The sequence below is a fragment of the Strongylocentrotus purpuratus genome, unplaced genomic scaffold (genome assembly GCF_000002235.5).
Source record: "Strongylocentrotus purpuratus isolate Spur 01 unplaced genomic scaffold, Spur_5.0 spur5_scaffold_21, whole genome shotgun sequence".
Taxonomy (NCBI): Eukaryota; Metazoa; Echinodermata; class Echinoidea; order Camarodonta; family Strongylocentrotidae; genus Strongylocentrotus; species Strongylocentrotus purpuratus.
This window is the reverse complement of record NW_022145607.1, coordinates 3,659,404-3,674,052: the sequence shown is the minus strand read 5'-3', so window position 1 is coordinate 3,674,052 and position 14,649 is coordinate 3,659,404. Positions and strand designations below refer to the sequence as shown.

Genomic DNA, 14,649 nt, shown 5'->3' with positions numbered 1-14,649 from the left:
TCAATGGAAGAGACAAAGAGATAGACAGATAGAGAGACAGACAGAGACAGAGACAGACAGACAGAGAAAGAGATAGACAGACAGAGAGACAGACAGAGAGACAGACAGACAGAGAGACAGACAGACAGATAGACAGAGAGATAGAAGACAGAGACAGACAAACAGACAGAGAAAGAGACAGACAGACAGATAGAGAGACAGACAGACAGATAAAAAGACAGACAGACAGAGAGACAGAGAGACAGACAGAGAGACAGACAGAGAGACTGACCTGAAGTTCATTGCTCTTCTCTTTCTCCTTGATCCATGTCTTGCCCTGACCCTGAGGGTCAATAAGCAGTGGGAATCTGGATGCCTTGGTGACAATGATACCGTTCTGGATAGAGAGCTCATCATTGGGGAGACCTTGAAGGTTCCATTCTCCAATGGTAGTAGAATCAACCAACAGAGACGTCAGATTCAGCTCCTACAACACAAAACAGATCAGGATTACACATTTCGTTCACTACCGGTATATAAGACAACACATTAGCTTCAACAGAAAGGAAGCCACTGTAAAAGTGTGTCCATGTGTCCATGTAACTCTGTGTAGAAGACTTTAGAGGACTGTCTTCAGAATAAAAATATTTGACTTTGTTAAAGTCAACTTCTTGCTTACCAAGTCAGTTTAACTGGTTTTTAACGAAAGCCTAAAAGAGACCTGTACATTTTGGAGCTTTAAACATTTGTGTACAGTAACAAGCCTGAAAAATCCTGAAATAATTAAGTTCATAGTGCCTGAAATCAAGCAAAAGCCTGGAAAGTAACATGCCTGAATTCTGACAAAATGCACCATGTATGATAGTACCAGATTGTAATCTTTTGTTACATGTTTCTCAGATTAAAGATACAAGATTTTTTTCCCATACGCAATAACAGAAAAAAAATGTCCATATACAATAACAGAAATTTGTTTTCCACCGGTGTTACATGCTATGTACATGTAGACTAAACTTGGTATTGCGTGCTGAGCATGAGAAGAGCGTTAACTGTGCTACAGGTAGGCTGTCTGTTATTGGTACAGTCAAACCTGCTTTGGTGACCACCTGTATAGAAAGACCACCTGCCTACAAAGACATTTTTTGTTTCCCTTGAAAATGGTTTCTCATTGCAACATGTACTAAAGGAACCTGTACATAAGACCACCTGCCTATAAAGACCACTTTTCTTGTCTCCCTTGGGTGGTCTTTATAGACAGGTTTCACTGTATTTTGATACTCACATCACTGTATGGGATCTTATTGGATGCCATCTCTCTCTTCCAGTTCCTGATGAGAAGGTTTCTGAACTCCTGGTTGAATGGCCCAGAGTAGGACAGGAAACCAGTACCAAGCAATACATCACCTACCAACCTACAAGGGATAAACAATAGCACAATCGATCAAGATCCAGTCGAGGGGTCAGTGACACAAAGACACGACTCCATTTTGGTCATTTTGAGAAAAAGTGGTTGATGTGTCACTAAGCACTTGGGCCCTAAGTCAATATTTCACTAGCCATTGACTTCAATGGGGTGTTGGGTGGAGTTAAGTCTTTGTGTTTCCTGGAAAGCCCACATTTTTCTGAACATTTTGATATCAAATAATCATTTTGGCAAAATATGGAGATGCGTCTTTGTGTCACTGAACCCTTGCATTCTTGTTTGATACATAAAAATATGATTAAAAGTGCGCTATGGAAAATCAGCGTTACTACTGATGAGGCTACCTTGGGTAAAAAGTGACCATGGTCCCGTTGCACAAAACTTACCATTGATGGTCACTTTGCCATCAATGGTAACTACCATGGAAACCTTGATTTTGATTGGCTGTTGAGCCCTGTCAAAGTTAACATCAACGGTAAGTTTTATGCAACGGGCCATGTTATCATATCATCACTAATATATCACCAACGAAACATGGACCCTATGCTATTCTAAAGTGCTTAAGAAATGAACACATCAGTTCTAGCCCCACTGCAGTGATAATGCACAGGGGCAGCTAAGGATTTTCTCCCGACAGGTTACCAATTTGCCTCACTTGGGTTAGAGTGTGTCTTATCTAGATTGTTGTAATGCCAGAGGAAGTTTGTGCCATAACAGGGATATCAATCTTTGGGATACACAGTATAGTGACTTATCCACTATATCTGTGAACACCTCTGTGTATTTTGCAGGGATGCCAGTTAGAATGATCAGAGGGCCTGAAAATCACCTAAAATGAGCAATTTTGTACATAAAAAAGCCTAAACTATGGTCTGAAAACAACTCACCAGGGCCTGAATTCAGACTATTGCCTGAAAACTGGCATCCCTAATTTTGTTTTATGATTGAAAGGTACTACTGGAGTTCCAGAGATCATGAGCCAAGTCTATGCACTACTCTGAGTGAAGGCAAAATAATGTACGCTGACAGCATCCAGTTTCATTTGGAGAGGAGAGAAGTGTCTTGTACATACCTGTTGATCTGATCTTCAAATCTCTTGCTGGCTTCCGTCCAACGAACCTTCTCCCCTCCCAGACCACTGATCAAAGCAGTGGCATTGTTCATCTTACGACGACAGCTCTCTGCATCATCCAACAGAGCCTAGTGGGGGCAAGCAGGTGTATATCAGTTATATCGGATCATAATAATTTCAAGTCAATTGAGTCAAAATGATGTTATCATACAGATTTATGTCATGGGGAAACCAGGATTTTCTTTATCGATTGCAAAGAGAGACTATCAACTAAAACTGCATTTGTGTGATTCTGAACTTCTTAGAAAGTTCACAGCACATCCAGGGGGGCTTTTCACAGAACATGTCATCAGTGACAAATGATAGTTTTTGTTATGCTACAGTCACACGGCCATGTTACGGACCTGCGGATGCCTGCGTATATTTGGATAACGTATTTTACGTATGGATAACGTATATTCTGCGGATGCTTACGTATATTTCATCCGCAGCAAAATTTTGAGATTTTCAAAATTCCGCTGCGGATCTGCGTATGTCTGCGGATCCTGCGGATTGAATTACGGATGGATACGGATGCTTACGGATGATACGGATCCTTGCGGATGCTTACGGACTTTTATCCGTAAGCATCCGCAGCTACCGTAAGTGGCCGTGTGACTGTGCCATTATAAGCTACTGAAATCTTTGCTTCTGATTGGTTATCATCAGATTTGCCATTGATTTTTGTCATTTGTCATTGCAAAAAGGCTTTGAGAAACAGGCTCCAGACAGGTTGGTTGACCAATGAATACAAGATATGACATTCTATCATGCACGGCAAGGACACAACACCTGGGAAGGTTTTGAAAAAGAGGAACACCCTTGAACCAGTATTACTGATATTATAATACCTTGATATGATCCAATTTCATTGCCTGTTCGCCCGTAAAATCTGTTGGAAAGTTTACTTTTCATAAACAGAAACTTTGAATTTAACTGACAAGAGGCGAACTGTCAAGCTACATGTATGCTGCCTTTAAAGCCTGTCGGCACTAGTTTGGCCAGGGGGATTACACCTCCCTGCAAGGTCACGGACAGGTAGTTATCTCATCATGTCAGCTCTCAATTAATATAAGAATCATGGGGGACCAACAGGCACCGATTAGGATAGTTTGCTATATAGGGGGCGCAAGTAGCTATAAGTAGTGCAGTGAGGCTTTAAAAAAATACCCCAGAGGAGAATTTCCCTTACCTGTTTCTCCGACATGGCAGCATCAAACTTGGCCTGTACAAAGTCCAACTCTCTCTGTTTCTCATCTAGCTGTGCTTGAGCTTCAGCCAGTGATGCATTAGCTTTGGTCAACCTTGCTTCCTGGACAACCAAGTTAGCCTAAGGAACAACAGATAATAATAATAATAATAGCTAATTCTTATATAGCACTTTTCAGGACCGAAGGCCCTCTTAAAGCGCTTTACAGATCATCTTCATAATGTTCATTGTTGAGTTTCTACCAAAGTGCTGTGAAAGCAATTAGATGCTTGTAATTAACCTGAAAGGCACATACACTGTACGACTCGACTTTCTCAATAACAATCCTCCACACTCTTTGTAAGATAGAAAAAGGGAGACCTGTGTAGTTCACAATGCACATCTGACATCAATTATACCAGGAGACACTAATAAGGGAGATAGCCATTTAATACATACTTTGCCATTTAATACATAGAGGTGATTACAAATACATTATAACAACATCAATAACGATAACACGAGGATACCAACTTGGTATCTTTTCAATCAATTTTCATCTTTTCCTCAAATTAAGCTTTGCCCGCGCATTTTTTTCTTTATTTATTTCGCAGGGCTCTGTTGTAGCTATGCAAGTTTTCTGTTTTCTGCAGTGCTTAGTTCTTACTCTAAAAGCTCTCTATTTTTGTGTATCTTTGTCAAGCTTTGTACTTGATCTACATGATTCCTATTCCTGTTATGCCCTTTTCTTGGTCTACAATCAGATGGTGGAATCACTTTCTCTCAAGATCTAACCTTGAGTGGCAGAACCTCCTTGTTGATGCCATAGAAGAAAGCCATAGCTTCAGTCCAGGAGGCGAGACCAGCTACGTCACCACAGACACGCTTGGCTGACTCCAGGTTGTAATCTTCCATCCTTAGGTAGGGTTGCATGAGCTCTACCGTCTCCTCGTTAATGGTGTCCTTCGGGAAGTTCATCAGGGTCTAGTCACACACACACAAGATATAAACATGGAGTTTCTGTGTGAATCGAGGGTACTCAAGAACACACACATACAAGATATAACTATGATGTTACTCACACACATATACATGATATAAACATGTCATCAATCTGGGAAATGATGGTATTCTTTTCATTCTGATTTATTGTCCAGATTGCAACATTTCAGTGGGATTCATTGTTTGCATTCAGCAGTGTGCATCAGGAAATTCATCAGTCCACTTAATAGACACACAAGGAATGTGCATGCCATTACATCCAAAATGGGTTGAGATCTTTTCATTGTAATTATATCATGGACCACAATGTCCTGTAAATACACATGACAAACATGAAAAAGTTTAATAAGGGGATGTGGGTACTTGTGAAGGCATAACTCATTCTGTGTGCATAGGCATAAGAGAATCAGACAAGGGGCTGAGCTACAGGAAAGTAATATCCTTGCTTTGTTTCTTCCTTGCTTTTCAAGGATTTCAACTCGCACACTTTCAGCTGAAAGTCAATTGAATGAACATCCATGTAATGGTACAGCTCACACATTCAAGTACCGGTATATCATTATTTTCTACTTTGTACAAGAAATTGTAGAAGTTGGATGAATATTGATGTAGCTAGAGAGTGTACGTTGAACCCACCTGCATGAAGCTGCTGCTTCCCATGAGACGCAAGGCGTCACCCCAAGATGGTTTAGGACAAGGTCTCTCAGGATCTAGAGAGATGCCATCAAGACGACGTTGGAAGAGGAGCAAGACACAGTCCATGATACGCATGATAAGATGAGGTGGCTTAGCCAGCTTACGCACGGTGGAGATGTGAGCTGCTTTGATGGTGTTGAGTGATGCTTCAGCTTGGGCCAAGGCTGGCTTAGCAGCATCTAGCTTAATCATTGCTGCCCCCTTGTCAACCTAATGGGGGAGGAGTCAAATAATAAACCATGAATTCCCAAAACAAAACAATGCTTTGCAGCTTCATGTAAATTGGTAACATTTACTTTAGACACAGAAACTTTTACGTATTGGTTGTACAAGTTTTATGGCAAGTAACTTTTGTAAAATCTTTCACAATACTTGGGGGGGGGGGGGGGGTTCACAAAACTAAGATAGTGAAATTCTTGCTTCTGATTGGTTATCAGAAGATTTGTCACTGATTTTTGTCATTTGTCATTGAAAAAGGGTTTTGTGAAACACCCCCAGGACCACTCACTAATTTGCTTAAGTACCAATCTAGAATGCCCAGTTTCTGATTTTGCAAAATATTTTTTTCTGCATCATGTTTTGTACATCCTGTATCTAATATTTACTTTCTATCCAACACAAGCTCACTATATTATTTTAAGGCAGTCTGTCTACCACACCATAGTTGAATGAGGGATAAGATTGCATGTTGGTTACACAGATCAACTTACATTGATTTCATCCACAATAGCCTGGGCTTTGTCTTTGACCTTCTGAACTTGAGCCTTGACCTTCTCAGCGGCCGTAGCACTTACGGTCACCTCGGCCAGCACAGTATCGGCCTTCTTAGAGGCTATGGCCAGCTCTTTCTCCTTCACTGCAAGCTCCTTGCTGAGTTCATTGACAGATGTCGTGGCTTCCACAAGCTTATTCAAACCTAAACAAGACAATGATGCAAAAGACAACTTCCTCGGTTAACATCTTCAATTAAGTTCACTTTATGATATACATACATTTGATTTCAACGCAATGATTAAACACAACAAGAAATAATAAAGGAACTAAGAAATACAATAAACTAGTGTTGAAGTATAGCCAGGAGAAAATCAGTTCCTGTTATAGAGGTAATCAATACATTTAAAACAAAATTTTCAAGCATGCATCAATAAAAAGCAAGGTCTTAATTACCAGTCTTCATTCTGTCAGCTAGCAGCCCAATGTCAGCTTTCTTCTCGGAATAAATCTTCTTGTAGCCATCGATGAAAGACAAGTAGGACTTGGGCGTCACGTGAGTCTGGCGACGGAAACGTTGGAAGTATTCGCCGCACGTCTCAGCCACCAGATCCTGGTGGGATTTTAACCAAGGAATATGATAAATTGTACAGAATTTGCGAATGACTTTGTCAGTACCCTACTTGTGTCCATACAGCATAAACAAAGCATGTTTCCCCTCCCCTGACTGTCCCCCTCCCCAGGCCTAATGGCAGAATAGACGCAAAGCATGAGTTGATACATATGCCAAATATACAAATAGTGCATGACTAAATTTGTTCCAGTAAACAATACCCTCCTCTAATCTGAGAATTAATTTCTCTAAAGATACAATAATTCATCTTCCGCCTTTGGCCTCCGAGAAATATAAGAGCACATGGGGCATTCTGTCTTTGTCTGGCCATTTATACTAATAAATATATATAATAACATTCATGGACAAGTACTTCATGATAGTACCTGGAAGATATTAAAAGCAGTGACAATGCTCCTCTTGATAGTGTTAGTTTAAAGCCCCACTCTACTACTTATAGCTACTTGCGCCCTCTATATAGGAACCAATGCCTACTCGGTGCCTGTTGGTCCCCCATGATCCAATTTTTCTTATGTTAATTGAGAGCTGATTCGATGAGATAACCACCTTTCAATGACCTTGCAGGGAGGTCTAATCCCCCCTGGCCAAACTAGTGCAGATGATCTTTAAACAAATCAAAAGGAAGCATGGAAAGGCTGCGCCATGTTTTCTTACCTGGAAGACACCCATGGTGTTGACAACGCTCTTCTTGACTGTGTCTGTGCAAGCAATAGGGAAGACGGAAAGGAAATGCTGAGCCACAGCAATCAGAGCATCCTTGGGCCATTGACTGAACCAGTCCATGGTACAGCCAGAGAACAAACCAGGGAACTTCAACGAGCGGTTGCGGAACTTTTCACCAACCTTTTATTGACAAGAGAAAAAAAAGATGCTGGAGTTTATTGACTGCACTTCGATGACAAGAATGAATTTATAGCATTTCCCTCACAATCTCTGACAGAAAAGAAAGTACGAGTGTGCTATCTATCCATAAAACCTCTACCATACTTTCTACATTTTATGTAGACAATATTTTCACATTCTATTTCTTTTTCTTATTTCCAAAACTTTAGACAACTTAACAGGAGTACTTTTCAGGACTACACACCCTCAAGAAAGATTACAGAGAGTCCTTTTCAGGAATCCTCAATCCTCCCTCTCTCACACTTGGTGCACCCGCAATCCTGTTGTTTAACTTAAAAGGAGTTAAAACAATATGCCAACTAAAATCCTGATTGTTTCTAATTTTTTTGTATAAAGGTATGTAATATCAACCAAAATAAATAATACAAATGAAAAATATACTAACAGTCTTGACAAACAAAATATAAGGATTAAAGCTCATGGACTTGAATGGGTTCTCTTTTTACTTGGTAGAACAACATTAATATCACTGTTTGCAAATGAGGACGTTTCACAAAACTTGTCATCAGTGACAAATGACAGTTTTTGTTATAAGCTACTGAAATTCTTGCTTCTGATTGGTTATCAACAGATTTGTCACTGATTTTTGTCATTTGTCTTTGAAAAAAGGCTTTGTGAAACGGGACCCAGGACTTACCGGAGAGAAACAAAGGACGACGTGAAGGTTGTTTCTCACACGCATCAGGAAGTAATCATAGAGGTTCTCATTGGTCGGTGGACGTCTGGGATACTCCTTCTTCATGGCAGAGATGAGTTCACCAGTGATCTCATCAATCTCATCACGAGCAAAGAGATTGGACACCTGAGGGATTCAAGATGGCGTTAGTCACAGTATGCTCATATAATTGCACATCACACATTGCCATCTCTATGCGCAACAATTGTAATGCGCTTGTGAAATGTAGTAACACAAAGTGAAATATAGTAACACAAATTGAAATGATTAGTAATATTTGATATCTTAGAGGATATGAGCACATGACAAAACAAATTTGAACAGTAGCTCTAAGGATAATATAGATGGGAACTGTGCTTTTCATTAACTATTATTTCCATAAAATTTTTGTTGTTTGGTAATATTTTGCAACTCAAAGTAATCCATCTACTGTAAGATTGCTTGTTTCATCTCATCATCATCATCATCATCATCATCATCATCATCATCATCACCACCACCACCACCACCATCATCACCATCATCATCATCATCATCATCATTATCATCACTACCACCACCATCATCACCATCATCATCATCATCATCATCATCATCATCACCACCACCATCATCATCATCACCATCACCATCATCATCATCATCTTTATCATCAACATCATCTTTATCATCATCATCATCATCATCATCATCATCATCATCATCATCATCATCATCGTCATCATCACCACCACCACCACCACCACCACCACTATCACCATCATCAGACTAATTACCTCTCCTGATGCGATGACGTTGTTCATGTATTCTAAGAACGCTTCATCCTTAATCTCATTATCAGTGAAGATGAATGTGATGCCCTGCCCCTGCTGTCCTGCTACACGGTACAGGTACTTCAGATCTTCCATAAGGTTAGACACGTTGTATGACCTATGAAAATACATTACAACAACATTAAAAACATCGTTTAACAATTTTAAATCTGCGATACATGGCCCTACGTGTTACCAGTGTCTTGGTGTAATATTGAAGCCCTAAAAAACTTATTTCAAAATGATCATGAAGTGCCTCAAAAAAGTAAAAATCTTTGAGTGTCCAGTTTTCCCCAATAGACTGTAGTGTTAAAAAAACTGTTAGGAAAGAGAATTTTTAAATTTCGATTTCCAATCATAAATATTTTGATAATCAGACAGGCGATCGGCTCGTACAAGTCATGGAGTTACTGACTGACCTAAAGGTTTATAATTATCATTGCAGCATGAGCTACATCCAGAATTTTGTTTCAAACCTTACTTCTTACCCCTAAACCTTCAGATGGAATAAATCCTAGAGCAATTGAGTACTGCAGTGGGGCTATAATACAAGCCTATTGCTTCTTCACATGTACATGTTCTTCCAATTAGCATCTAGTTCATACCTGCTAAGAGTGATCTGGAAGCTCTTATATCCTGCGATGTAAGAAGCTAGCTTTGTCAAGCTCTGTTTACCAGAACCACCCACACCAACCAAGAGAGCATTACCTCTCTTAGTCCTGATCACACGAGAGATCTTCAGGAGATGGCACATAGCATCCTGGAGAAAAAAATAACAATGTACAACAAATAATGATAATGGGTAGAGCATCCTGGAGAAAAAAATAACAATGTACAACAAATAATGTTAATGGGTAGAGTGCGAGAGATGGCACATAGCATCCTGAAAGAAAAAATGTACAGCCATATTAATAATGGTATTGTCAGACCTGCTTTAGCATTCATCGTTATAAAAAGACCACCATTTTTTTCCCTTGAACAATTTTCCTCTTTGAAATATGTCCTAAAAGAAAGACCACCTGCCAATAAAGACAACTTTTCTCATCATCCTGGATTGGTCTTTATGTACAGTTTCAAAGAAACATATCTATCCAAGGGAAGTAATGCAAAAGGCAGTCAGTCAGACATTGAGAAGATTCAATTCAATTCAATTTCAATCCAATTTATTTCTCCACAAATGCCAAACATAGGAAAATACATAAAATAAAATACATACATACAATACAATAATAGAACATGTACAGCATATAAAAAACAACTTGATATGGAGCAATTTATTTTTTTTAAAGAAAAAAAATCAGCAAATTAAGAAGGGGTAGTCAATAATCAAAAAATGATTTGTCGAGGACTACCCCCAATAATAATTTGTAAAAAGAATAGATCTTACCTTGAAGAATACCAAGTCCATCTTAGCACCTCGGACATTCTCATTGTAGAGTTCTTGGAAGGTTGTAAGTCTGGCAGCCAAGGCTTCCAGGTTTGGGATTGGTTCATAGATCTTAGGAGCGTCCAGGTCCGCATCATCGGGCTCTTCACCTGGGTATTCAAAATCATATCATGAGAATAGGATTACTCTACGGTTAAACATGTGCATAGCAACCACTCAATGCAGACTCAAGGTGGTAATTAACTACCATTGTGAAACTTTTAAAATGACACGTAGCACTTCACATTCTGTATAACACACAGATCAGTTGGTACTATTTTATGCCAATGTTCCATGCAGATAAATCTTGTTATTACCCAAATAATACATGTATTTATTTACAAGCAAATTTGGAGTTTAATTCAAATTTATGTATTTTACACATTCCTTCAATAAGTACTTTCTTTTTAATGATACTTTATTGACTAGGGCATCAAAAAACACAAGTTCATTCAGGAGGAATTAAAAAAATCATATAAAGAAATACCTAGGAAATCCAATTGGCACCTACAAATTAGTAGGAAACGTACAAATTCTATCAAATGTTTCACTATACTGAAAATAAAAAAATATGAAAAATAAAAATTTGTAATGGCACAAAAATTCAAAGGAAATCTGTATTGTAAGATACAGTACATTTAATGTCAACCAAGGGACTGATTTTTTGTATGAATATTTTTCGTGAACAAACTTCAGCCAATTTAAAAAAGACAATAATCAGGATATGACTACATAAAATCTCACAGTGATGCAGAATCTGTAATCTACAGAAAAGTCTAAGCACATTACACGGTACTTATTGAAAGAAACATAATTTTTTGATGACTTGAGTAGACAAACACAGAGGCATGCTTCAAGGTAAATGATGTGATATCAATGTGAGAAATAAAAGATGATATTATTGTTCTTCATCAATGTACAGAATTGAAATAAAAGATAACATTCACAATTAGGAATAACAAGTAAAATTTCTTTACATCACGACTCAGCTTATACAAAAATGAAACATGTCTCTGTGTCAGAAAAGAAGATCACTGCACCACGATTCTACTCATATCTACAACTAGTATCTGTCCCCACCCTATCCTACATATAAAAATCATGCCCTAATTCACTGTGCTTGCCTATCAATTTTATGACTGAAGAAAATATAACATTGCTATTGACAGGATAAGAAAATGGTTGACATTACCAAGAATATGAAAATCTCATAACTTAGATTTAGTGATAGTGTACAATTTGTGTGATAACTATTGTAAATATACATTTGAACTAAGGATTATAAAATCAGAAAAGCATGAAGAGTATTTAAAAAGTTCATGCACAAGAAAATCATGAGTTATACATGAAAGTGATTTTATCCAGATATTGCGAAGAACATCAAGAGACACCAAATCATACTTACAATCATTTAAAGGAGAACAAGAGATTACAAGTATTGTGTTAAAATGATGCCTCTAAGATACGAAATGTCTTCATAAAGGATTACTAATGGATTTTTAATGGTAAACTAAATTATCAGTGCAGGATTTGAAAATTGGTAGATGTTGTTAGATTACTGGATACCTAACATATGTTTTTCTTTCTTTTTCTTTCATCAAAATAAACAGCATTAATACCTATTATCATACCTTGTTATAAGTAATTGCAATTAAGTTATATATTTCTACTGTTATTAACAATGTCAGACTCTCTCTTCATGAGGTAGAATTGTACCATTTATAAATAGTCCCTAGTGCTTCATAGAAATTTGGAAAGTATTGCTTGATTATTCATTACCTGATTAGCACTTGTGCTATTTCATTGTTTCTCACCACTAGCTTCCAGAGACGGCATTCATGCATAGTACAGTCAAACATGGTTAAGCGACCACCTGTCTACAAAGACCACATTTTTTGTTTCCAATGAAACATGTACTAAGGAACCTGTCTGCAAAGACCACCTGCCTACAAACACCACTTTTCTTGTCTCCCTTGGATGGTCTTTATAGACAGGTTCCACTGTATATGCTATCTTGGAGACACTTCCAGTATCTTGTTCAATGTAAAAATGCTCAAACTCAATCCTTTACCTGTGATTTCTGGAGCATCACGCATGAAGTCAACAAACAACGGTTCCTTAGGCAGCTGTTCTGCGAAGGAGGTTCCTAGATCTTCTTCAATCGTCTATTCATGAAACAAGCAACAGCAAAGAAATGTTACCATGTTGTAGAGATTGTTCTCTTCACAACTGGAGCATTCAAAGAAAATTCTGTCTCTCAACCTAGATCTTACTGAAATCATATTCTAATTAATTTGATGATTGGTATTCAGGTAAATCATGACACTAAGAGTCAGTAACAGAGGTGCAATCATCATAAATATCTCAATTCTAAGTATTTTCTTTCACTCTTCCGTAAGTTACCTCTCTGATTAACATTCACATGGCAGAGCATTGTGTACATTCGATGATACCTACAAACTTGATGTTATTAGATCAGACATTCCAACGGAGCATTGTAATGTACAAGCTCAAGAGGGTGGACCAGTGTGCTGCTCATTATATAAATACAAAGTATTTCATCGTTTGAAAATAACATTCAAAGACTGCTCAGTTTGCATCAAATAAGTTAGTGTCATTTGTCACCATTATGCCATATTGCACAGGACACTACTGAACGACTTCATGATAAAGAAACTAAACTCACATGTTTGATAGTCTTCTCAAACCAGTCCTTATCGTCTTGGCTGACGAATCTATCAGCGATCACACGTGTGCATTCATGCTTCCACAGACCAAGTAGGATAGCAGGACTGCTGACCACTGCAGCATCACTGTTCAACATTCCCTGTACAAAGACAAAGTAAAGGTAAGTATAGTTCCAATTTAAGAGGAAGAACTCCTTGATAAACTTAAAACATAGACAGCATAGAGATATTATTTCAGGAGTACTGTTCAATTCATACACAAAATAATACATACAGATAAATATGTCAACATACCCTAAGCTAAGATAGATTTTCTTTCAGAGTAGGAATAATAATACTAACAAATGATATACATAGACAAAATAAAGCTTGCCATGTTGACTTCAGGTGAAAAATACAACAACTTATATTATACAAAAACAAAAAAGTCATTTTGGGGGAGAATGATTCCATATTTTGTAAACAAAATCTAAACAATAACCACTATATTCATTACAGGGGACAACTCAAAATAAACTATAGACAATGTAGATGTAAAGATGAATACATGTTCACAGTAAAAAAAAAAATTTAAAAAAAACCTTTCTCCAATAACTTGAGGGCTCACATGCCTCTGGGTAATAGTGTTGAATTTCACTTTTGTGAGCCCTGGCCAACACGTTGCTCCCTCCCCCTTTACTCTTGTTTTGTTTATGTATCTGTCAAAATGTCATTGTATTGTGCTTTTATGATTGGCCTATAAATAATAATCATAATAATAAGTGAACTCACCTCCCAGATCCTACTGAGATCCCGAAGATTGAAGATGTAATGGAACTTTGCTGGGGTAGGCAACATCTTGATCTTAGTCCTCTGCCAGAGCTTCCTGGTGCAGGAGACTAGGCTGGACGCTAGCTGACAAACCTCATCAATAAACTCACGCTCCTGCATGCATACAATAGAAAGCAAGTAGAAAATATAATGCATGGCCTAGATGAACTGGATCCAGCACATTTCTTTGACCATCCAACTGATAGTAGAACCTGTGGCCATCGATGCAAGATCGCTAAGAAGCAAGTCTACTCAAAGCTTAGACATGGCTCCTTTTCTCAGAGATGTATCAATGAATGGAACAATCTCTCCTCTGTTGTTGTGGAGAGCAAGTCACTAAATAGCTTTAAATCCAATTTGTTGAAATTTTGGACATCAAGAAAAGATCAATTTGACCCAGAAGAGTCCTTTGCTTGTCTATGTTTGTCTAATTGCTGTACAGCGCCACTAAACATGTGTATCAATAACTTTAAATGCCTACTTCCAAAGGTATTTAGGCTAGGAATATTAAATCAAGGGATACAACTGAAGCATTTACTCTTTAATGCTTTATAAATAAACCAGGAAAACAGTCTCATAGGGTCATTAAT

The 14,649-nt window shown here is 38.0% G+C and overlaps 1 protein-coding gene across 4 annotated transcripts in view; it reads right to left on the bottom strand.

The window, feature by feature from the left end:
* Positions 1–14,649, bottom strand: part of LOC590418 (dynein heavy chain 5, axonemal) — a 75,861-nt gene that overhangs the window by 13,587 nt on the left and 47,625 nt on the right. For all 4 annotated transcript variants that reach the window (XM_030995213.1, XM_030995210.1, XM_030995212.1 and 1 more), the window contains 16 exons: positions 14,021–14,173; positions 13,249–13,389; positions 12,634–12,727; positions 10,524–10,672; positions 9,742–9,896; positions 9,101–9,254; positions 8,286–8,450; positions 7,400–7,588; positions 6,568–6,724; positions 6,111–6,316; positions 5,341–5,610; positions 4,498–4,686; positions 3,706–3,843; positions 2,475–2,602; positions 1,262–1,391; positions 272–466 (listed from right to left, as the gene is read on the bottom strand). In XM_030995213.1, the coding sequence (XP_030851073.1) occupies positions 272–466; positions 1,262–1,391; positions 2,475–2,602; positions 3,706–3,843; positions 4,498–4,686; positions 5,341–5,610; positions 6,111–6,316; positions 6,568–6,724; positions 7,400–7,588; positions 8,286–8,450; positions 9,101–9,254; positions 9,742–9,896; positions 10,524–10,672; positions 12,634–12,727; positions 13,249–13,389; positions 14,021–14,173 (2,613 nt within the window). The remainder of the gene's footprint in view (positions 1–271; positions 467–1,261; positions 1,392–2,474; positions 2,603–3,705; positions 3,844–4,497; positions 4,687–5,340; positions 5,611–6,110; positions 6,317–6,567; positions 6,725–7,399; positions 7,589–8,285; positions 8,451–9,100; positions 9,255–9,741; positions 9,897–10,523; positions 10,673–12,633; positions 12,728–13,248; positions 13,390–14,020; positions 14,174–14,649) is intronic.